The 24696-nt window shown below is 40.5% G+C and overlaps 1 protein-coding gene across 7 annotated transcripts in view; it reads right to left on the minus strand.

Moving 5' to 3' along the window:
* Positions 1-454: 454 nt before the first annotated feature.
* The window catches only part of CWF19L1 (CWF19 like cell cycle control factor 1), a 31519-nt gene continuing 7277 nt past the window's right edge, over positions 455-24696 (minus strand). For 4 of the 7 annotated variants that reach the window (XM_082722275.1, XM_082722277.1, XM_082722278.1 and 1 more), the window contains exons 5-14: positions 23471-23685; positions 20767-20885; positions 14348-14432; positions 12318-12458; positions 11105-11219; positions 10284-10363; positions 5672-5881; positions 4724-4843; positions 4170-4267; positions 455-877 (exon numbers count right to left, since the gene is read on the minus strand). In XM_082722275.1, coding sequence (XP_082578401.1) covers positions 733-877; positions 4170-4267; positions 4724-4843; positions 5672-5881; positions 10284-10363; positions 11105-11219; positions 12318-12458; positions 14348-14432; positions 20767-20885; positions 23471-23685 — 1328 coding nt within the window. In that variant the 3' untranslated portion in view covers positions 455-732. The remainder of the gene's footprint in view (positions 878-4169; positions 4268-4723; positions 4844-5671; positions 5882-10283; positions 10364-11104; positions 11220-12317; positions 12459-14347; positions 14433-20766; positions 20886-23470; positions 23686-24696) is intronic. The other 3 variants (XM_082722279.1, XM_082722280.1, XM_082722281.1) reach the window with 1 other exon arrangement.

Genomic DNA, 24696 nt, shown 5'->3' on the forward strand with positions numbered 1-24696 from the left:
TATACCTTGATGATCCCCCAAACCTGGTCTCCATGAGTTTAGAACTACCCAATAGCACACTGCAACTATCCTAAGCAGAACTCATTGTCCTCTTAAAATCTGCCCCTTCTCTTCCCAATTAGACTGTAAACTCTGGGATAACTGGGACCATGTTGGGACATGGCCAGACTCCTGGAGTCTGGAAAAATACCTGGCACATAGGAGTTAAGTATTTGCTGAAGGGCTGAAAGAGCTCTTTTATATCAATAAGATGAATACTGAATGCTGTAAGAGAAAAATGGCAAAGGCCTTATGTCCCTTCTCTATCTTAGACTGTTCAGGGAGAAGCCACCTGTGGGATCCTGGAATAATAGTGGAGTCTAAAGCCCTGGACACCCTATTAACACACACACACACACACACACTAAACTTCAATTAATGGTATAGGTAGCATGACATAATATAACTTCTCAACCATGGAAAAGCATTTGGATTTTATTTGATTAATGTTTTCTAAAATGCTGATTAACATAAGCTGTACTTGAAGCTGGATGACAGACATGCTTATTTTAACAGGCTTTTCATCCTAGAAATATTTTCCAAAAAATACTCAATCTTGGGCCTCTTGCTACAGGCAGGTTCCATGGGAATGCACAAAAAAGAGGCAGATAAACAGTCCCCATGGGAGACTGTAGTTCCTTTAAAAAACAGGCTACTACTTCCTGTAAGTTCATAAAGTGCCTTTTCCTTTGCTTAGTCATCCAGAGTGAAGTCAAAGGGCTCAAAGTCTTTCCGGAAGCGGCGAGCCAGCATCTCTTCCTCTTCCTTGCTGACCTGACATTGCCTCCAGTCAGACCTGTCAGGAATATTAAGGATGGCTTCACTGGCCAGCACCTCCCTGCAGAAAAAAGTATCAGTATCAGTATCAGTATCAGCCTGAAGCCCCCTTCTCTCTATTCCTCTTCAGCTAGAGAGCTCTTCTCAGTGTCACCCAAAAAGGCATGCAAATTCATCTGACTTTGTTCATACCATTTTCTCTTGCCCAGAGTACCATCTCTGCCATTCTATCAAAAATCATATTCAAGGGCACCCGGGTGGCTCAGTGGGTTAAGCCTCGGCCTTCAGCTCAGGTCATGATCTCAGGGTCCTGGGATCAAGCCCCACATCGGGCTCTCTGCTCAGCTGGGAGCCTGCTTCCCTGACCCCCACCTCTCTCTGCCTGCCTCTCTGCCTACTTGCCATCTCTCTCTCTCTCTCTGTGTCAAATAAATAAATAAAATCTTAAAAAAAAAATCATATTCAAGGGGTGCCTGGGTGGCTTAGTGGGTTGAAGCCTCTGCCTTCGGCTCAGGTCATGATCCCACAGTCCTGGGATCAAGCCCCGCATCAGGCTCTCTGCTCAGCAGGGAGCCTGCTTTCCCACTTCTCTCTCAGCCTGACTCTCCACTACTTGTAGTCAAATAAATAATAAAAATAAAATCTTAAAAAAAAAAATCATATTCAAGTTAAGTGAGCAGCTCAGGTCCTATCTCTTTTCTAAACCTTCAAACCCTATTTCCTTTTCTCTCTTGAACAAGCTGGAATATTACTGGTACTTATAGAAGCAACACTGACGTAGTACAAAGACACTGGGCCCTGGTCAGAAAGATCAGAGCTTGGGGCAAGCATCCAGTTCCTGGTCTCAGTTCAGGTCACAATCTCAGCGTCATGAGATCGAGCCCTGGTCAGGTTCTGTGCTCAAAGCGGGGAGTCTGCTTGAGATTCTCTCCCTCTCTCCATCTGCCCACACACGCACGCATGCGCGTGCATGTGCTCTCTCTCTCTCTTTCTCTCTCAAACAAATAAATAAAACCTTTTAAAAAAGAAAGATCAGAGGCTTAATTCCATTCCTAGTTCAACCACCTGCTGTCTCTGACTTGAACATGACTTCATTGCTAAGTCTTGATTTCCACGCCTATGAAACACAGTAAGGGTTTTTGTGAAGTATGGAAATAACACAATCCAAGTACCAAACCAGCTATAAATACATCTTGCCTTGAACTCTAGTTTTGTCATCCCAATTAGACCATGACTTTGCTGAGGGCATGGTGCAGATCAGGCCTAGTATTATATGCCACGGACTTTCTGCCTCTCCTAGAGGACTCACACCTAGGCACAACAGCACAGGCTCAATCAATATCAATAAAATAACTTATCTTGGCTCTCAGGACTAAAAAATATATCCTGATACACACACACACAGAGGCTACCTTCTAATGATCACTGCTTTACATTTTTATTTATTTTTACACTCATTTTGATATATTAGAAATATCTCTACTTGGGACACCTGGCTGGCTCAGTCATTAGAGCATGCAACATTTGATCTTGGGGTTGTGAGTTCGAGCCTCACACTGGGTATAGAGATTACTTAAAAAAAAAAACCAAAAAACATTTTTTTTTTAAAAGAAAGAACTCTATTTGTCCATCTGTATGGTTCATTTTTCACATCTAACTACAATAAACAGAAGAATTGAAAACAAAATCACATGAGTTTTCTAAAAGCCACAGGATCTGAGCTCCAGCACCTTGGGCAAGCCTTGAGTCTACTTCTTCTTCTATAAAATGTAGACAGAACCACCTTTCTTGTACAGTAGTGGAAAAAATTTTTTTCAAATATTTTGTTAACTATAAAATGCTATGTAGCTGTACATTAGTATTTTGAGAAACAGTTAACATTGAAAATACAACAAACTATCATGAGCACAAAACCATTCAGAGAACCTCTCTTGTGGGCTTATGTGCCTAAGTCATCAGTGTCCACATCTGCATCTGTTGCTAAGGCAACAACAAAAAGATAACATCAGATGTTTGAAGTCCCTAATAATACCCATTATCACTTATCAGTTATCTTTTTGAAAATGTAGACAACCATATTTCCTAGACTTATCCAATGGTAGCAATCTCTTGGAAGTTTCCCAAATTAGTCCAAGAAGGGTGCAAAGTTGACTCAAAGCTCATTTCTAGCCAGGAAAAAAAAAATGCAAATCAGACACGAGCATTATCTAATCTGTTCTGCACATCTTATACTGCCCTCCCTCTATAATCTATTTCTTATTGCCAACAACTTCCTATCTTCAGTCTGCCTTGTTGATAACACTCCCTATATGGTTTTACAATCATGTTCTGTCTGATATGAGGAGCGTAAACGACACCTCATCTAGGCCTAAGGATACTACACAATAATGAGGTTAAAATCTCATGTTTTGGAGTTCAACGTACCTGGGTTTGAACCTACCGTGTGTGCTTATGGACAAGCTATCTAACCCCTCCAAGGCCATGCTGTCCATTAACAGGAGCCACTAGCCAGATCTAGCTATTTAAATTTTAATCCTAGGGACACCTGGGTGGCTCAGTTGGTTGAGTGGCTGCCTTTGGCTCGGGTCGTGATCCCAGGGTCCTGGGATCGAGCCCCGCATCACGCTCCCTGCTCAGCAGAGAGCCTGCTTCTCCCTCTCCCTCTGCCTGCTGCTCTGCCTACTTGTGCTCTATCTCTCTCAAATAAATAAAGAAAATCTTAAAAAAAAAAAAAAAAACTTAGTTCCTCAGTCATATTTGCCACATTTCAAGCATTCAGGAGCCACATGGGGCTAGTGATTACTATATAGGACAGTGCAGATTTATAAACATTTCCAACATCATCAAAAGTTCTACTAGGCACATCTCTGAAGCCTCACTTTCCGCTTTGGTAAATTGGGATGACAGTACCTATCTTACAGAATTGGAAAGATTAGATGAAGCAATGCATGTAAAGCTCTTGGCACAGTGCCTGGCAAACAGCATATACTCAATTAATGGTAGCACTTCACTCCTTTCGGCTAGAAGGCCCACACCCTAATATTTGCCTTATGACTCTATCTCTCAGGCTCAATGTCAACCTCTTCTTGAAGCCTTTCACAAAGCAGAAATAAGCTCTCCCTTTTCTTAATTTCTGAAATCCACGATTCCTTCAAACATTTTTATGGTGCTTTTCACATTCTGCATTACATTACTGTCACATATGCAAATATCTGACTTGCCCTAAGACTATACATTCTTTGGGGCAAATACTGTTTCCTACCTGGCTTTTTATTCAATTGTCTATGCAGCCCACTACTCTGTTCATAGTAGGCCTAGTGAAAATACATTTAAAATAAGAAAAATATACAAACCTTCCAAACTGTAAAGGAAAATTCTTTTTAATTCTATGGAAAAGCTTCTCTCCCGTGTCAAGTTCAACATAAAAATACGCTGCTCCTGGCTGTGCAATCTAAAGTAAACAGAGTTGTATGAGGACATATCATAATGCTTTAAAAATCTAAAACCTAGCTCACCTCTTATAAACTTTTATTTAGCAAAGAATTCAGTCTAGAAGCATAAGACAAAGAGTGTGAGCAGTACAGATCCCAAGCCACTTAATGGAATACAGTTTAAAAAGCCAAACTACAAGATATTACAAAGATATCTCCCAGTGGCACCCAACCTTCAAAGTTCCTGCCTTAGGAAATTTCACATTTTTTGCTCTTCCCAGGAATGCACCGAAGCATTGCTGTAATGTCATCCTCATCTCCAGTCTAACCAGTACCCCAGTACCCTCTAGGTCCAAACAGTCCATCTGCTTATTTAACATTTTTGGGATGCCCTGATATGACCTCAGACTCAACATGTCAGAAACCACGTTTTTACTTCTCATCCTCTACTTTACATCCTTCCCCTCCTATTTCACCTGCTTGATGTCAGAGTGCTCTGGGATTTCCAACAGCTCAATCTGTTGCTGCTCGGCCTGGGTGATGAAGGCATCTTTAATGTCATCTGTGGTGCAGGAGCTGAGTGGCACAGGAATGACCTGAGGGGTGTGGGGGGAGAGGCAGACAGATGGAAGATATTCCATCTGAGAGGTCAACCTCCTGCACAAGTCCCTGAGAAGTAGCAAATCCATCACAGGGGTGGAGAAATACCCCTCAGCAGAGATTCTCCTCAGGCCAGCCAGGCTTGTGTCAGCCTGTCTGTAAGGACTTAAACTTACGAGATAGCTTGCCACATGTGGGAACCAATGCCTGATGCAGGAAAGGCTGGAGAGAGATCTTTCTGTCATCAAGCCCTTGCCGGCTCCTAGGTAATATGTGTGGCAGAGTCAGGCCCATTTGAAAATTTAACAAATGTGCCAGAAAGAAAACCACCACAGCTAAAACCAATTATCCATAAGTAATCCCCCAGTTTCTGAACTGATAGCTCTATCAAGGCACTGGGACTACTTCTCACCTCTAAGACTTCACTCATGCTGCTGAAATAATACCACTCACATAAATACCCACTCTCTTCCACCTCTACCTCTATCAAGGCCCCAGTCTTTCTTGAAACCTTCAAGTACCCATTCCTTTTCTAAACAAGGCACTTACTACCTGTGCTGGCCCATTCATACTGACCATGCACTTCCCTGTGATTTCTCTGGATTTATCACTGCAGATTCTTTACAACCTTTTAATGAATACTATTCAAACGATAATATGAAAATCTGTATTAAGTATTTTAAATATTAAAAATGTAAATATTTGATTTTAGATTAGAATTATATATTGAAATATTAATTGATGTTATTTAAATACTTGTCAATATTCAGGTCCCCACAGGGTCCTTCCAAGTTCTGGAAGGTCTCAGGGTGGAGACCACCTACCTGCAGCTGGAGATGATGGCTCTTATAATTTCTCTCAAATAGAACACACCGTTTCCCTCGACTCTTAAAGAACCGCCTCAGTGTCACCTTATACTTCTCCACCTCTTCTACCACCTCTGCAGAAAGCTCCACCACCGACTGGTAGTGCCCAATGGGTAGGATGAGGACATGGTCATCAGATAAGCCTCCTTTGGCCAGGGCAAGGTAGCACTACAGAGGAAGCACACAGAATCAAGACATCAATGTCACATACAAGATTTTTCAGGGAAAGAAAGCCAATATAAAGAGTGAGCATGAGGGTGTCGACAAAGTGCTTGAGAGGCTATAAGAGAAATTCTCTGACTATCAAATGAAGTTGGATAGAACTTCATTGATGGCACACCATCAAGCTTTTGGCTTCAAACACACCAAAGCTAAAGGAGACAGGAACAGCAAATAGTTAGCTTTTTCCCTCCAAGGCTACAAACCTGAAAACCATTTCCCAGTTATTATTGCCTTCAGCCACAGAAAGATACCACTCGATTTCAAAATGACCACTTTCCCTATGATAACATCAAATTCCACACCCCACCCTCTAGACTCACAAAAAAGGGGAAGATGTCATGATTAGCATCCAGCCTCCCGACAGCCTTAAACTGCTGCCTAACCCAGACAAAATGAAAGCAAACATATAACCTAATGGGAGAAAAGAAGGAGAAACCTTAAACTCAGACACATCCAAAAATGTAGAAAACTATGGTTCCTAACAGTGGATGTCAGCAGCTAAACAGCAACTAAAAGTATTTCTGTCAAAACCAAAACATGCAAGACTGCTCTACCCTCAGACACTCTTTGAAAGAAAAACAATGAGTAGAGAAATGGCCAGTGAATATCACCACTGGCAAATGAAGGTACTAGAGCTTTAGAAAAAGCAATCCAGCATTTCCTTATAGTGTCATGAGTTCAAAGTTAAGACTGAAGGAAGGAGTCATTTATCATTAATACCGAGATAATCCGACAGAATGACAGAAGAGGTATCCAAAACAATCTAAAGCATGATCATCCTTGATTTACTTGGCATAGAGGATAGAACATATTACAAATTTAACCTTCCAGATGACTGAAGTTCATCGAAACCTTATAAACACTAAAATATTTTCCTAACTTTTACAATAACTATTTTTGATTGTATGGTTTTTTTAAGATCTTTTAATTTATTTATTTGACAGAGACACAGTGAGAGAGGGAACACATGCAGGGGGAGTGGGAGGGAGAAGTAGGCTTCCCGCTGAGCAGGGAACCCAATATGGGGCTCAATCCTAGGACGCTGGGATCATGACCTGAGCTGAAGGCAGCCGCTTAATGACTGAGCCACCCATATGCCCCAAAGATTTTATGTTTTTAAAGATTACTCTTGAAGCCTGAATCTTCTAACCTTTTCTTCATGTCAAAGGGTCACTGCCAAGAACATCAGTTTTTATATTGTTTTTTTTTAATATTTTATTTATTTATTTGACAGCAGAGATCACAAGTAGGCAGAGAGGCAGCAAGAGAGAGAGAGGAGGAAGCAGGCTCCCTGCTGAGCAGAGAGCCTGATGTGGGGCTCGATCCCAGGACCCCAGGATGATCTGAGCCGAAGGTAGAGGCTTTAACCCACTGAGCCACCCAGGTGCCCCCAGTTTTTATATTGTAATGTGCAGTGAAGCTACTGAAGGTTTCTATTCCAGACTAAAGGGCACCCCTCACTCTCAGAGCTTTATCTCCCAGTTGTTGTGAACAGTTTCACACTTGCCCAATCTCCTCCCCTTCCTTTCAATTTCTCACCTTCTGTCCTATACTTGAATCATTTCTGAAAATGTATAAATAGGACCTGAATGAATGTTTCTGCCATACATAAAAAAATGCATGGATTCTGTAACAATTATTCTGGACTCTTAGCAGCCTTTCCCTCCTTTTACCAGTTTGTGGCCATGGGCCATTAGCATAGTTCCATGTATATCCCTTGAAGAAGGCATGGCAAAGACCTAGCCAAGACAAAAAAAGGTAATGTGAGGAGATCAAGAGGAATGGTTGCAGTGAGGGGATTCTAAACCCTCTGCCAGATACCTAAAGGTCCCAGAGATTCCCAAGAAGTTCCTATCAGACAGAGGACAATACAGGTAAGTATAGACTTGAATACTAGTAGGCTCTAGGCTAAAATTTTCATGTGGCCTCCTACTAGGGGTGCTGGGCTGGGCTACAAACAAGATCGGAGATATTTTTTGCCCCTGTAGCTTCAGGCCTAGATGAGAAGGAAACAGGTTTCCTTGCTCATCCCCTAGTCTCATCTCTGGGTTATATAATCCTGGGCAATTAAAAGGTGAATGGAAAGGAAAGGTCGTTTCTCCCTGAGGCCTAGAGCAGCCCTGAGCTAAGTGACTTGTTCCAGATCTGTATTCCCCTGTGCGCCATTTTGAACTACTGAAGCTTCCCAAACAGAAGGCAATCCAAAGCCTGCCTACCATAAAAGCTGTGTGGAAGAGAAAAATGGCATCAACTAATCCAAAGAAGAAAACAAGGTCCAAGAGAGAATCCAAAAAGGGCATTCCTGTAAAACCAAAAACTTTTCAGGTTTGCTCTTCTTCCTACTGAAGAGTTCATTCATAGACTCCATGACCAATGAGGCCCCAGGCCTTGACCCTATAATGCTCCCCCTATAGATAGGAGTGTGCCAATAATCAAAATATAAAATTTAAATGTATAAGACTGGGACTCTTCAGTCTGGAAGTATAAAGGCAGAGAGGGATATGACTTAAAAAGGGTACAATGATGAAAATGAGACTCTGCTCAGTCTACAGGAGGCCACAATAAAGGGCTCTCAGATTGTAAGGGTAAACTGAGGAAATGCTCACCCTCAGAAACCAAAATTAGAATAAATCAATGAAAGAAGAGATGAAAGTATCTATTTGCAGAAGCAATACACTGACTAAGAAACGGTCTATAAATAATTCCATCAAGAGCCATGGGAAACAGCCAATTCTAGTCACAGGTGACTAGGGTACAACTATAATCCTGAAAATTAAGCTTTCTTTATTCTAAGTGAATGAAAAAGAATGATAATGGTCTATACAGATGCCATGAAAATAAGGGTCAAAGACCAGTATTAGTCAATACCTAAACAAGTACTACCCAAGGAAAAGTATCTGAAGTCTGAAATGGGACAACTTTACTGTGAAATAAACAATTCACCAGTTGTGCACAGCCTGAGTAAAAATCTTCCTCGGGATCATCCAGTTCTGTGATTCAGTGCTTACCAAGAAACCTTTTCATTATTATCTTGGGATAATGACACTACTACCCACACTATGAATGTAGATATAGGTATTCCTGTCTAGGGATGCTATACCCTCTATTACTAGGCAAAACTCAGGAATTTCTCACTTTAGTCTTTCATATAATGATTTAGCATGACTCTGTTCCCAGTGTTAAGTAATTATAGATAAAAATTAATAAACTCAGCCTTCTGAATCTGAAGATAGAAAAAAAAAGTATCAACAGTTTTCATCCAAATGTGTATATAGGCGACAGAGGACTCCCTTTTTAGGATAAAGAAAATACTCTTTTAATGAAAGCAACTCATCACCTCTAATTTGTATGGACAAGAAGTGTATGAAGGCCTCACCCTAGGATTCATGTATTTGTCAGAGGGGGAGGAAGGGAGGGAGCACGCTTGTAAAATCACAAGAGAATTACAATAATTAAAAACACAGACAATAACAAATGTGGAAAAACAGGAACCCTCACATGTTGCTGATGGGGATATAAGACGGTACAGTCATTTGGAAAAACAGTTTAGCAGTTTAATTAAAAAATTAAATATAAATTTACCAGCTCCAAAAATTCCACTCCTAGGTTTCTATCCAAAAGAAATGAAAACATATGTCCACATAAAGACATGCATGCAAATGTTCATAGCAGCATCATTCCTAATAGCCATAAAGTGGAAACAACCCAAAAGCCCATCAACTGATATAAAAAATACATAAAAAGGACCACAAAAAGGAAGTACTGACACATGCTACAACAGAGATGAGCCCCAAGAATACTATGCTGAATTTAAAAAGTCAGACACAGGGGTGCCTGGGTGGCTCAGTGGGTTAAAGCCTCTGCCTTCAGCTCAGGTCACAATCCCAGGATCCTGGGATCGAGCCCTGCATTGGGCTCTCTGCTCAGCAGGGAGCCTGGTTCCCCCTCTCTCTGCCTATCTCTCTGCCTACTTGTGATCTCTCTCTCTCTATAAATGAAATCTTAAAAAAAAAAAAAGTCAGACACAAAGACCACAATGGAGTTGTATGACTCCATTTGTATGAAACGTGCAAAAAAGGCAAACCCATGGAGACAGAAAATAGACCAGTGGTTGCCTGGGGCTGAGGATGGGAATGGGGATTAACCGTAAATGATCACGAGTGAAGGACATGTTTTGAAACCATGCTATGTGATGGTTGCACAACTTGGTAAGCTGACTACAAATGGGTCAATTATACACTTTATTAAAGTGGGTAAACTTTATGAAATGTAAATTGTAACTTTATTAAGTTAATAAAAAACAAGTAAGGGTGTCCTTCTCTGTAAAAGGTCCTGGGAAGTAACTCACATGTGTGCCGATGTTGACCACCAAATGCTTTTCCACTTCAGGGCTGGCAAGGCAAAACCAGCAGGGTCCTGGAGGCTGAGCTTCATATGGAAGAGAGCAGATGTTACGATGGTCCAAGCACTCCAGCATATACATAATCACCCTATAGAACTCAGCCTTGTTTGATCTTCACACCAGCAAAGACCGGTATACAGCATTGCCACGAAGGGCTGGCCCTGCTGTGGTTCTACTGTGTCCTCCCCTCGCCCCATCATCATTATCAGTGAAACTGACCCCTATAAGAAAAGCTCTAAATTTGCAACCAATTAACAGGTCAATAACCACAAGTGGATGACCACATACTGACTGAAGTAGCATCTAACTGGCAATAGCTGCAGCGAAAGAACACTGAACTGGAGGTCAGGGGTCCCAACTCCAGCCCCAGCTATGCCACTAGCCAGCCAGGATTCTGGTAGTAAGTTTACACCACCAGGGTTCGCTTCTCCAACTTTGAAACAAGGGCTAGAGAAAGTGGACTTCAATGAAAGTGAATAATAATAATCTATTATTTTATGAACCTCATTGGTTTTGTAGGCTCTTTACCTCCTATTTTACAGACATGAGGGAAGGGAAGGAAAGGAGGTTTCTCCATAGTTCTTTCAGGAATAGCCTCAGATACCCTCAAAATCAAGCCATCTCAGTATTATTTTATTTTTGGTCTTAATGACTAACTATATGGTTTTCCTTCTCCAGAAGAGGCTCCCTTAGCAAAGCCATGTCCCACACAACACCTGAAATAAGTTACTGGTCACAGAGGAGACCTCAGGAACCAAGGTACGTACGAGGTTTGCGAGGCTGCTTTGGGTGAGGAGAAGACTTGCTATCTCTGCCTGTAGATGAACGCTTCCTTCCCTGCTTTTCATTTAAATCAAAGAAAAATTGACAGGCTGGTTCTTCCTGGAATGGACAAAGGCAAAAGAGAAAATGTAACTAAACTAATATTCAGGCAAGGAGCCAACCATTCACATACAAGGGATCATTCCTACCTCGTCATACTTCTCTTTCCTTCCAGTCCATTCTGTCTGTTCTAGGTAAGAAAAATATCTTCCTAATCCTGATGCCTGGACTGTCACTCATACTTCTCAACACTTACCCAAAATACCACCAAATCCATCTTTTTGTAAAAGCAAGTTAAAATGCAAGCTATAGAGCAAAACAGAACAATATGAACCCACCCAAATGCCTTTTCCTTTCACTCTCAGTAGGGCCTTAGTGTAGTCCTATAATTCCACAGGTCAAACAAGTCTAACTCAACTTTAATTAAAAAGATGAGGAGGTTGTTCAAGAAGGAAAAAAGTCTATGAAAGTAAACCATGCACACTGGTAAAGGAACCTGACATTCCTTATTTTAATGAGGGAAAATTAGTTTCAGAAAGTCTGCTATTAAGAAATTTCTTCAGAATGAGTCCTAGTTACTTGCTAGCACTCGTTATTAAATCACAAATTACATTGCTAACAAGCAGTTGGATCCTTGCCTGAAAAGTTGAAAATAGGGGTACCTGGGTGGCTCAGTTGATTGAGTGTCTGACTCTTAATTTAGGCTCATTTCATGATCTCAGAGACCTTGGATCGAGCCCTGCATCAGACTCTGAGCTCAGCGGGAAGTCTTCTTGAGATTCTCTCTTTCTCTCTCCCTCTGCCCCTTCCCCTGCTTATTCTCTCTCTTTTCATCTGTCTCTCTAAAATAAATTTTTTTAAGTTAAAAATAAAGACTCAACTTTAGACAAAGAAAGACTTAACGTGTAGCTCCAGCACATGAACCCAAGACAAAGAAAGAGTTAAAATATGAAACTATTAACCTCAAACTACAATAAAATACACTGAGCTTACTTGAAATCTGCTTAGTCTTTCTAAACACCAACATAATTTCCCAAGGGAAAAAAGACTTAGGTTCCAGGGATTAAACTGGTCTTATGGGTAAAACTACAGCCAGAAAAAGTATATGTGTAATGGGCAATCCGTCCCAGAAAATGCCACCTCTCAAACAGAACACACCTCAGGGGCAGGAATTTGCTTTCCTGTGGATGCTTCCTTCCCAGATTTCCTGTAAGGGTTTTCAGTAACATCTGGAGGCTGTTTTACGAGTTCTGCTACGTCCATTAGTTTCATGGGAACAATACTGAATGCATAAAGATACTATGGAGAAAAAAAACCAAACAGAACATTAGGGGGAATCCTGTTTATCCAAAAGTCATCAACATATTTTATTCACAAAAACTGAGTAAAAGAACAGCAACTGGCCTGTTTATGGCTCAGAGAATACATAGTAAATCAAATATCAATTTAGTGATCTCTGTAAGGGCTAACCAAGGGCTGATCAAGTCACAAGCAATGAATCAAAGCCCTAGCCATTACAAAAATCAGCTCTTACACAAAACCGTCACTACAAGGCCCAAGAGAGACTTGTTCCATAACCCTTGAAGTCAAACTGCTTCTATCTCTAGTCCTTTATCTTTGTGTACTTTGTCAGCAGAATTGTGGCACTGCCATTCTTTTATTCTAATGAAAACTAAATTGGCCATCTTAATGTTTCCCTCTGATATTATACAATTTCTGCTGCATATGCTGATGAGTCTTCTTAGGGGCTAGGAGCAAAGATATAAATATTCATACAGATATCTAGACTCTTACACTAATGGCAGAAATATTGAAAACTTTAGATGAGCTAGGAATAAATATTTAACCTCACTACTCATCAGGGAAATGCAACTAATGAAGAGTGATACATTATCTTTCATCCATCACACTGGCAAAAACCTTAATAAAAATTTGACACTACACGGGATGCCTGGGTGGCTCAGTCCTTTAAGCGGCTGCTTTAGCACAGGTCACGATCCCTGCATCCTGTGATCAAGTCCCACATTGGGCTCCTTGTTCAGCAGGGAGCCTGCTTCTCCCTCTGCCTCTGTCTGCCACTCTGCCTGCTTGTGCTCTCTCTGACAAATAAATAAATAAAATCTTAAAAACAAAACAAAACAAAAAAAAAACCTGACACTACCCTGTAAGAATGTGGACAGAAAAAAAAAAAACAAACTCACACACTGTTGCTGGGTGTATAAACGGGAACAAAATTTTGAGATGAATTTAGTAACGCTTACCAAAATTAAAAATGTCCATACTTTTTAACTGTAGTACGAGTTGCGCAGAACTGAGGCTAAGATGCCCCTGAGAGTAAAGCAATAGTAAAATCCTGCTACAGTGAAAATACTGTGAGTGCTAGAGGGTCTTGAAAAGGGCAGTAAAAAAAAAAAAAAAAAAAAAAAAAAAAAAAATCACAACTCTAAACTTGCTAAGAACACACTGGGCTGAAAAGCTTAAGATACAATGGAAAATTCAGAATATATATTTGTTTAGCTTTTCATGTTTTTTCATATCTTTTCATGACCTGTTTAACACATCATGTTTATGACATATTACAGAATAATCTTCACATAATTCATCTGTCTATCCTTCCTTGGCCTTACTGTTCTGACTGTAGCTGTCTCAATCCACAACATCCTGCTTTTGGGCCTGGAGAATCAGAAATGCTGATTTCTGGAATTGAGAAAAATAACATACTTTTCTGGTATATGCTTTCATTCACCTGTACTGTTTTCCAGTACAAAAATACATTCCAGATATCTCTAAGATTTCCCAAAGCCAAGGACGGGTTAAATAAATCCTATAAAGGCTATTATTTCTGCTGAATGAAGGTGCCAAAAGAAGTAAAGCAAGAGTACCATCCGAGGGCAAACTCATGAATACTTACAAAGTCAACCACACGGATGTGGGAAGAAAGGAATATCATTCATTGGAAATTCTGCCTTGGTTTCACTGGGCCTATTTTCCCAAACCCTTCTTTAAAATCCCCTACAAAAGACTCAAGGAAATCTGACCTTTCATTACAGTATCTTCACAAAGGAATCACTGAAGTGCTGGAACCTTGCAATTGGAAAGAAGAAAGATCTGAATGCTGAACTGGTAGGAGGAACATTTATCAGGCAGAAAGTGAATATTAACCTACAACCAAACACTCAAATCTTTACCTTTTTCTTTTCTGGATTTCCAACATTCGCCAGAGCTATGAACCTGGTGGCATGCTGTGCATTTTCCTGTAGAACGACGTGGTTTCTACAATACATTTAACAGACAACAGGTCACCAAAAACTTTAATTTTTATTTACAATTATGAAATATGTACTCAGTGGGACCAAGAGAGAGCACCACCAGTAACATAATCTCAGATGTCACCTGTAAATCCAGTAGGATAGTCATCCCTAACTCAACAGGGATATTTGTAGAAGAAAACGAGATCACATATTTGAAAAGCACAAGAACTCCAATATTTGTTTTTAAAAGAGTTGTAAAATTGGCAAAATGATAATAATTGCTCAGGTTGGGTGATGAGTATAGGAGAGTTCACTATACTATTTTTTTGTGCATAATAAAAAGCTGTAAGAGAGGATATAATAGGATGGCTCAGTCAGTTAAGTGGAGGACTCTTGATCTCAGCTCTGCTTAGGAGTCTCTGTCCCTCCCTCTACCCCCAACCCCTTTTCAATGTTTTCTCTTCTCTTCTCAAAAACAAAAACAAAAACCAACCAAATAAAGGCTATAATAATGAAAGCCAGAGGGGCTGCCTGGGTGGCTCAGTGTGTTAAGCTGCTGCCTTCGGCTCAGGTCATGATCTCAGGGTCCTGGGATCGAGTCCCCCATCAGGCTCTCTGCTCAGCAGGGAGCCTGCTTCCCTTCCTCTCTCTCTGCCTGCCTCTCTGCCTGCTTGTGATCTCTCTCTGTCAAATAAATAAATAAAATCTTAAAAAAAAAAAAAAATGAAAGCCAGAAAAAAGTTGTAAGAGAAGAAAATATGCTTCAAACAGTAGTTTATAGTAAGATTTCATTTTTCCAGGAAAAATATAAAAACACATGAGTGTCTATATAATTTTACAGAAAAAATATAACTGAACACACCAAAACACTTTATTGAGCTTTTCTGTTTTACAAGTATTAAACACTGAGCAACTATTATTTAATAATTAAAAGAAAAAAGTTACTGGGGCGCCTGGGTGGCTCAGTGGGTTGAGCCTCTGCCTTCGGCTCAGGTCATGATCTTGGGGTCCTGGGATCGGGTCCCGCATCAGGCTCTCTGCTCGGCAGGGAGCCTGCTTCCTCCTTTCTCTCTCTCTGCTTGCCTCTCTGCCTACTTGTGATCTCTGTCAAATAAATAAATAAACTCTTTAAAAAAGAAAAAAGTTACAGCATTATATATATTTTTTAATTTAGTGAGTTGACTGTTAACACAAATACCAACCCTTAAAGCACTTTCCTTTCCTCGTGCTACAGAAATTTCCTGAGTCTGTCAAAAAATATAATTTTATTTTTAAAAATCTAGCATAATACCATTATATATAAACAAATACACAAATACTTGTTTTAAATTCACATTACTAAAAGGAAATAAGCCAAAATACAGCTTGTCTACTATAACCCATTTCTTTAAAGAGAGGAAATAGATTCATAATTAGTAAATGGGACTGATGTCAGTATTAAGGTGAAAGTCATGCTGTTTCATATGAAACTTCTAAAATGACTGAAACAAGTTTACTCATAATTAAATAGAAGTTTAATAGTACATGAAGACATTAAGGGAAAACAGCTGAATGTCATATGGAAGTGTCTTTCTTTACTGCAAGTAGTGACTAGGGCAGTGGCCTCAAGAACTACTAATACTTCCCATTGTTAGGCTACCCAGGTGTGACAGGCAAAACACTAGCTCCCCAAAGATGTTCATGTCCTAATCCCCATAACCTGTGAACGTCAGCTTATACAGCAAAGAGGAATAAGGTGAGAGATGAAATTAATCGGTTGCTAATCTGCTACCCTTAAGATAGGGAGATGATCCTGGATTGCCTGGATAGAACTGACATAACCTGGCTAACATTTTGATTTTAGCCCAGTGATGCCCATGTCCAACTTCTGAGCTACAAAACTCTGAGATAATAAATGGGATTATTTTAAGCCACAAAGTTTATGTAATTTGTACAACAGCAATAGAAAACTAGTACTACAGGGAAACTGCAAGTACCCACAAAAAGCCATGAAGATGTTTCTCTCATTTATTTTAAAATAAAAATGACTGGTGAAGGATACTACCCCTTTTAAGATTTATTTGTTTGTTTGTTTATTTGAAACAGAGAGTGAGCGCACACGTGTGCATGAGTCAGGGGAGGGAGAGAATCTCAAGCAGACTCCCCACTGAGCACAGAGCCTGACCAGGAGCTGGACACCATCACCTATAAGATCCTGGCCTGAGCGGAAATCGTGAGTCAGACAATTAACCAACTGAGCCACCCAGGCACCCGTGAATGGTGTTTTTAAAATGCTCCTCAAAGGAAGGAAAAACAAAATAACACTCAAAATAGAGAAAAGCAAAGCATGGACTGTAATTCGAAGTGCAAATGTTAGTGGAAATTTACCTACATTTAGTATTTCTATTATGCTGGTTATGGGTTTTGTTACAGCTCTGGCTGAAAAGTTGCACAGGTTTCTTTGTCATGTTTTTTTTTTAAGTTTTTTAATTTTATTTTTTTCAGTGTTCCAAGATTCATTGTTTATGCACCTCACCCAGTGCTCCATGCAGTACGTGCCCTTCTTAATACCGACTACCAGGCTCACCTAACCCCCCACACTCCCTCCCCTCCAAAACACTCAGTTTGTTCCTCAGAGTCCACAGTCTCTCATGATTTGTCTCCCCCTCCAATTTCCCCCAATTCACTTTTCCTTTCTTTCTCCTAATGTCCTCTGTGTTATTCCTTATGCTCCACAAGTAAGTGAAACCATATGATAATTGACTCTCTCTGCTTGACTTATTTCACTCAGCATAATCTCTTCCAGTCCCATCCATGTTGATACAAAAGTTGGGTATTCATCCTTTCTGATGGAGGCATACTATTCCATTGTATATATGGAACATATCTTAAGCTCTAATTCAAATACTATACAATTCACCCATCTAAAGTACCCAATTCAATACTTTTTAGCATATTTACAGAACTGTGCAATCATCACAATTTAATTTTAGAACATTGTTATCACCAGAGAAAGAAACTCTGTACCAATTAGCAATCACTCCCCACTTCCCCTCCAACTAGCCCCATACATCTCTATGTATTTGCCTATTCTGGACATTTCATATAGAAAGAAAAACATAAATACATATATACAAAAAAAGGATAAATACGATGAAGGGATGGAATAGGACTGTAAAGATGAAAATTGAAAAAGATTTTAAAATAGGAATTGATAAAAAGTTTGTTGAAAAAAGAAAGGAAAAAAATTTTTAAAAATTTTAAAAAGGGAGACAATGTGATCAGATGGAAGACTAGAACAAAGCCATACACTAAATCTGAGGCATATTTTGGTGTTAGAAGAAAGTGTATCCCAAAATTTTAAATAAAGAAAAACACATATATACAAAAAACAAAGTTGAATGCAATGAAGGGGTAGAATATGACTGTAAAAATGAAAATTAAAAAAGATTTCTAAAAAGGAATTGATAAGATACTGGTTGCAAAAGAAAAGAAAATTTTTTTAATATATAAGAAAAAAAGAAAATTTTTAAAATTAACTTTGAAAGACTAAAGAATCATGGAGGAAAAAGCCATGCATTCTCTGTGCTGTATTCCCCTAGTGCTAGAGTTTTGCAGTTCTCATTGATCAGTAAATGTGGTCTTGGCTGGATGTTCTTGCTGATCTTCTGGGAGAGGGACCTCTTGCAGAGATTCTCAAATGTCTTTGCCTGAGGCAGAATTGCACTGCCCTTGCCAGGGGCCAGGCTAAGTAATCTGCTTAGGTTTATTTTCTGTAGTTTTTATTCCCAGATGGCTTTCCATACAGCTTTGAAGGATGGGAATGAAAATGGCAGCCTCCCAGTCCCTATCCCCCCAACCTTCCCCACCCCTGCCCCATGCGCCCTCAGAGAAAAGCAATCACTCCTACCTCCCTGGTCTCTAGCCGCACTCCGTGCTCACCGGGCCTGTGACAGAGTGTCTCTATCTCTGGCTCATGGCCCTGTCTGCAGTCTCCAAACCCAGCAGATTCCTGCAGTGCACTCCTGGCTGCTCCTCCCAGGGGAGGAAGAGGGGGGTCTCCTCAGATCTGCTGCTGGCTGGGCCTCTGCTGTGCCACAGATCCTGGTTTATGGCAACCCCAAGCTGAGAGGCCACTCCTTGGCTCCGTCTTTGCAGGCTTCCCCGCTCCAATACTTGGGAGTTCTGCCACCCTCACACCCCCCGGTCTTTCTGTGACCCCAAGGGTCGAGTCCACACTGTCCCACCTACTGTTCTGCCCCGGTTAGTCCCTGGAGCAATGTCCCTCAGTGGAGCATGACAACCAGGAGGGCAAAAAACAAATATACTGAGAGTGGAGGAAACAAGACAGGAAAATCCTGGTTCCTAGATGTTTGAACATATTGCTGAGTCATTGTACCAACCTACAAGTACCTCCATACTCCTCATTGTTTCAAAAACTTCCATGTTATTGCCCAGGCTACCATTAATCACACTTTCTGTTCCTGGAAGCCAGAAACATTCCTAACTAATACGAGATGTTAGCTCAGAGATATGTGGTTTAGTGTGTGTCCATTTGAAGCATGGACTTTTGAGCTAACAAAGCCAACAAAGAAAATAAATTCTGACTCTTTCAAGCCATATATCCCACATATATGGAGCCCTATTTCAAGACTTCTAAAAGTTCTGATTTGGGGCTCCACTTCTCTATCCCTTGCTGGGAGCCGGCTGACAGAGGCTCCCTTTCCCTGCAGTCTATCTTCCCAAATATTGCCTCGGATTCACTTCTCTGCACCTCTTACCTTCCAGATAGCGGGTGGCTTTCTGTTCACAGAATTGCTGGTATTCTCTTCAATCTTCTGTTGAGTTTGTTGGTGTTTAGAATGGTTTGATAACTATCTAGCTGAATTCCTAGAACCAGACAAAATTTAGGTCTCCTACTCCACCACCTTGTCCCCCTTCCCTGGACATTTTATATAAATGGAATCATACATGTGATCTCTTGCGCTTGGCTTCTTTAATTTGGCACGTTTTCAAGGTTCACCCATGAAGCATCTCTCAGTACTCCATTCCTTTTTCTTGAATAACATTCCAAGGTATGGATATATCACTTTTTCTTTACCCATTCATCAGATGATAGATATCAGGGTTGTTTCCACTTTTTGTCTATCATGAATAATGCTGTTATGATCATTTGTGTGCAAGTTTTTGCATGGGTCAATGTTTTTACTTCAATTGGAACAAAAGTGAAATTGCTGGGTCAGACAGTAACTCTTTAACTTTGAGGAACTGCCAACAGTTTGGCAAAGCATCTCCATCTTCTTACATCGCCACCAACAACACACGAGGGTTCTAATTCCTCCACATCCTCACTACCTTATTATTTGCCTTTTTGACCATAGCCATCTTAGTGGATGTCAAGTGATCTCTCATTGTGGGCTGGACTTAAATTACCCTGATTGCTAAGGCTGGAACATCTTTTCATGTGCCTACTGTCCACTGGTATATGTTCTTCGAGGAAATGTGTATTCAGATCCTTAAAAGCTAGGTAAGTTAAAAAAAAAAAAAAAAAAAGTTCGACAGGTTTTGACAGTTTGTTCCCATAACCTCTGCTTTTAGTGCAGGGTTTTAGAGAACAATGTTTTTCTAGAAGGCATATATTAAGATAAAACAGAAAAAGCTGTAATATTTATGATTATATCTTGGGCTTTGGGATTATGGAGGAAGGATAGGGTTTTTGGTTTTTTTTTCTTCCCCTGCTTGCCTATATTTTTGAACTTTCAAACAACACTTGTTGGGAAAAAAAAAGTTCCTACAGATTATTTTCAAAATTATCCATGCTCTTTACCAGTGAAGATAATTTAGAGTTAACTTAATTCTATCACTTACAAAACACTGGTTTTATTGTCTCTACAAGACATGCTTTAAAAACTCTACTAACTTCCAAACTCAAAACTATGAAAAAAGGAGGAAAAAATTGATACAAGTTCTTGATTCTCAAGTTGAAATACTTCTTATTAGGCTGAGACATGAATTTTCAAGACTATATAAAAGGTACCTATTTGACCTGATCAAAAAAGGACACACTGTGTTGCAGAAAGCTGTGAGGATTAAACAGTATTGTTACTTCAGACCTGCACACCTTTAAGGGGTTGTATACAGTCCAATCCCTTGTATTGCAAATTAGGAAATAAAGTGAGAAGAGCTAAGTAATTTGAGAGCTACTCACTGAGAGTTAACTGAGTTACTAACTCAGTTACTGAGTTACTGAGAGTTACTGAGTGCATGAGTAAGTACAATGAATGAAGATGTTACATGACTCAGATGGACAAGAGAAGGTCTCACAGAAGATCCAGGGCAAATTCTCTAAAAAGCCAAAATAATGTAATGCCACTCACCGATAAGGAAGTCTCTCATAATAGGTCTTTTCCAAAGCAGCAAAATGGTATCTTGGTTTCAAGTCTGTGGCCAGACTGGAGACTAAAGCAGAACCACATTTTCTGGTATCCACTTCTCCCTGGTAAACAGAAATTCAGTCATCATAATGGACCTAAAAGTCACCAAGAAAAACAGGCAAATAACAAGACACTTTAAAACGACTTTAAAGTTTTTAATGTCAATACATGTGTTGGCAGTAGGATTTGGATAATGAACTGCATATTTGTGGCAATCAGAGAAATCTCAAACATATTAAGAGGAACTGGGCTATTATAAATGCAGAGATAGGAACAACTGCTGGAAGTCAGGGGTTAAAGGTAAGATAAGCTCTCCATATAATACCCAAAGTAGGATTTATTAGGGTCTTTTTTTGGAAACTGATTTCTCTCCCTGGAGCCCACACACTTCCCTTCTATAATTTGCTTTGTTGTGCACCTGTAGTTCCAACATGGAGACAGTCCTAGTCAATGCAAAATATAAAAATTAAAAGCTAGCTTTCAGGGCCCCTGGGATCCAGAGATTATTCAGATTATTTGGAATGGAATATTCAAGGACTTCATGACATAGCATGCAATCCTTTATTTTGCTTCAGTCAAGAAAGGTGTGGTTTGTGGAAGGACACCACCGTGCCCTTGTTAAAGTCTGTAACATAAAGTCTGTCAAAAATATTAGGCTTGGGGTACCTGGGTGGCTCAGTGGGTTAAGTCTCTGCCTTCGGCTCAGGTCATTGTCTCAGGGTCCTGGGATCGAGACCTGCATCGGGCTCTCTGCTCAGTGGGAAGCCTGCTTCACCCTCTCTCTGCCTGCCTCTCTGCCTACTTGTGATCTCTCTCTCTCTGTCAAATAAATAAAATCTAAAAAAAGAAAAATATTAGGCTTTTTCCCACATATCCCTAGCTTTCATTAACAATAAATTGTGAGATCTCTCCTCCATAATATTATTTCGGAACTTAAGAGAAGGTACTATCTGGAAATAAAGAAATTACCAAAATTAGTTTTCCACTAAGTAAAGCAAGAATTTCTTCCTTATGTGCTATGCTTGCTTCCTTCGGGTTTCTGCTTAAATGCAGGAATCAGCCTTGAGGTGAGTTGTAATATCTTGGAGACTGGTAAACTAAATTATTTTATTCCCTTAAGCTCTTACGTAGTCATTTATAAACTTCAATCAAAATCCTTGTTAACACCCCAAAATGAAGGGTTCTCATTTTTCTCACCTTTCTTTCTCCCTTCCACCAGCAACTCAGACCTCGTTATTTGCACCTTCCCTAGCTTCGCCATATCTCTCCTAGCTTCACCATATCTTCTCACTGCAGCCAGCACTGCCCCTTGACTTGAGGTGAAGAAGAGCCATGGACTTATAGAAGGGGAGGAGAGCACTGTCCCTTTTCCTTTCAACATCCCGCCTGACAATGCTTGGTATCTTGTTGGCCTTTTTGGTCACAGACATGTGGCGCTGAAGTTGGCAGAAGACCCTTTTCGGGATCGTTACTGAGACCTCTGCATCCATTAATTGGTATTTGTCTCTAAATGCATTCTTATGCTTCCTTCACTGAAACTCAGATGCCTTCTGTCCTCACATATAACATTTCAAGATCTTCCTTAGGCTTATTTCCACCAATGTGATCACTCACCAACCTTGTATATATCCTCTTCTAGATTACTTAAAAAAAATATTAAGATCAAATATAAGAGTGAGCTCCAAGGCATCCCAACATTAAAGCTTTCACATCAGAGAAATATCAAGTTTTCAACATCTCATTTCCCATCTTGAGATCACTACCTCTTATCCCATAATGGCTCCGTTAAAAGATTATTTTGAAAGCTAAATACTACAATGTAGAACAGAAGGTAAGAAAAATACAACTGCAGAGCTGCCACTAACCATAAATCTTTTCACTAAAAATTAGTGAACGCTTAAAACGTGTTTTTTTTTTTTTAAGATTTTATTCATTTATTTGACAGAGAGAGAGCAGGAGCACACAAGCAGGGGAAGCAGCAGAGGGTGAAGGAGAAGCAGGCTTCCTGCTCTGCAGTGAGCCTGACCCAGGGCTCGATCCCAGGACCCTGGGATCATGACCTGTGCTGAAGGCAGTTGCTTAACCAACTGAGCCACCCAGGTGCTCCTGAACCCTCAAAACATATTAAGGGGAAGCCTGAAAGAAGCCACTTGAAGCAGAGAATATAATTTAAAGAATCATTTATTTATAATTAAGATTTCAGCAATTTCATCTGCGAACTGTGCTTTCGGAACACCAACCAGTTTCCAAGTTTTTGCTTTGGTTAGTTGATAGAGTTTGAAGTATCCTGAAATAATTTACAAAAAATTCCTACTGAAAGGTACTAAGAGCTGAAATACTCAATATAAAGAACAAAAAGAGGCACATGGGTGGTTCAGTCAGTTAAGTGTCTGCGTTCAGCTCAGGTCATGATTCCAGCATCTGGGATCGAGCCCCACACTGGGCTCCCCGCTCAACGGGGAATTGGCTTCTCCCTCTGCCCCTCCCCGTGTTCACGCTCGTGTGCACGCTCTCTCTCTCGCTCTCTCTCTATGCTCTCTATCAAATAAGTAAGTAAAATTTAAAAAAAAAAAAAAAGTAGAAAGAAGCCCCAATTAAGCCAATGCAATTTGCTTATAGAAATTCCAACTGAACAAGCACTACTCACAGAAGAATTCCCAAAGTTCCCCACATACTTGGGCCATGGGGATGTGAGCAAGATATCAACACCCTTAAACTGGGGTGTTGAACACAGCATTGTCCTCAGGGAAGACACATCCTTGGGACTAAAACTGTAACCTGGGACTGGTTCATTCAAGGACTCCGTCCCACTGAGGTACACAATCTGCAGTCCCGAGCTTCCAGTGAAGATGCCTTTACGCCCTATATTCAAAGAAAAAGAGACAGGTTTTAGTCAAAACTGCAGAATGAAATATTATTATGATGAATCTCTCTCCCCATGCCATGAGCCCCGTACCTCCCTGCCATTCAGCGGGTCTGAACAAGCACAGACTTCTAGAGCCCCTTTCTGGCTGCAGGGTCTCAGGGGTGGATGGCTGCAACCACGATCCCATTCAGGGAGAGCAGCCCTTCTGCGGGTTGACCCCAGGGGCCTTACAAATGAAAAAAGCTGGGAAGCACTGATTAAGAAAAAGCCTTCCTGCCTTCTAGAGGAGACTCTACATGGCTAAAAGAAACCCAGACACCTGGACCCAGGGAGAGGCAGTAAAAGAATCAAGCAGCAGTTCTGAGGAAAGTACAGTCTAGAATGCGTATGCTCGTCACACAGGCAGCAGCGTCTGACAGAAGGAAAACATGTGGAAACAGCAACTGGGAAGAACTAAAGACCCCACTCCCTTTTAACTTTATTCTTGGTGTGGGCCTTTGACCCCATTTCTTCCTGTTGCCTTCAAGACCCTGCTCCAACAACTTTCAGTTTCCTTTCACTTACTGAATCTCTTCTCAGCCGGCTCTCTCCCCTCAGAAAAGAGAGTACTAAAGACTCTCAGAGACATACTAATTAATAAAGGACCACGACAATAACACACATGTGACCTGATAAGGAACACAGACCAAAAAAGAAACCTAAGAAAGGAACACACACACTAACTGAAAAAGAAACTTCCTTGTCTTCTGTTTCCTATTTCTCAAAAGAACAGTCCATGCTAAGTGCTTTACCTCTTGGTTCCTAAACCCACTGCACCCTGGTTTCCCTCTCCCGCCATTCTCTTACAGGTCATGAATCACCCTGTAACTAACTGTCAATGGCCTCTCCTGGTCTCGGGAACCAGTCTCTCTTCATTTAGAGTCTATGAACTTGGTCACTTTACCTCTCCCAACACTGTTCTAATCATTTTCAGCTCTCTTTGCCTACTCCCTCAATGAAGATATTTG

Source organism: Mustela nivalis, assembly GCF_964662115.1.
Source record: "Mustela nivalis genome assembly, chromosome: 2".
In the NCBI taxonomy this organism is placed as follows: Eukaryota; Metazoa; Chordata; class Mammalia; order Carnivora; family Mustelidae; genus Mustela; species Mustela nivalis.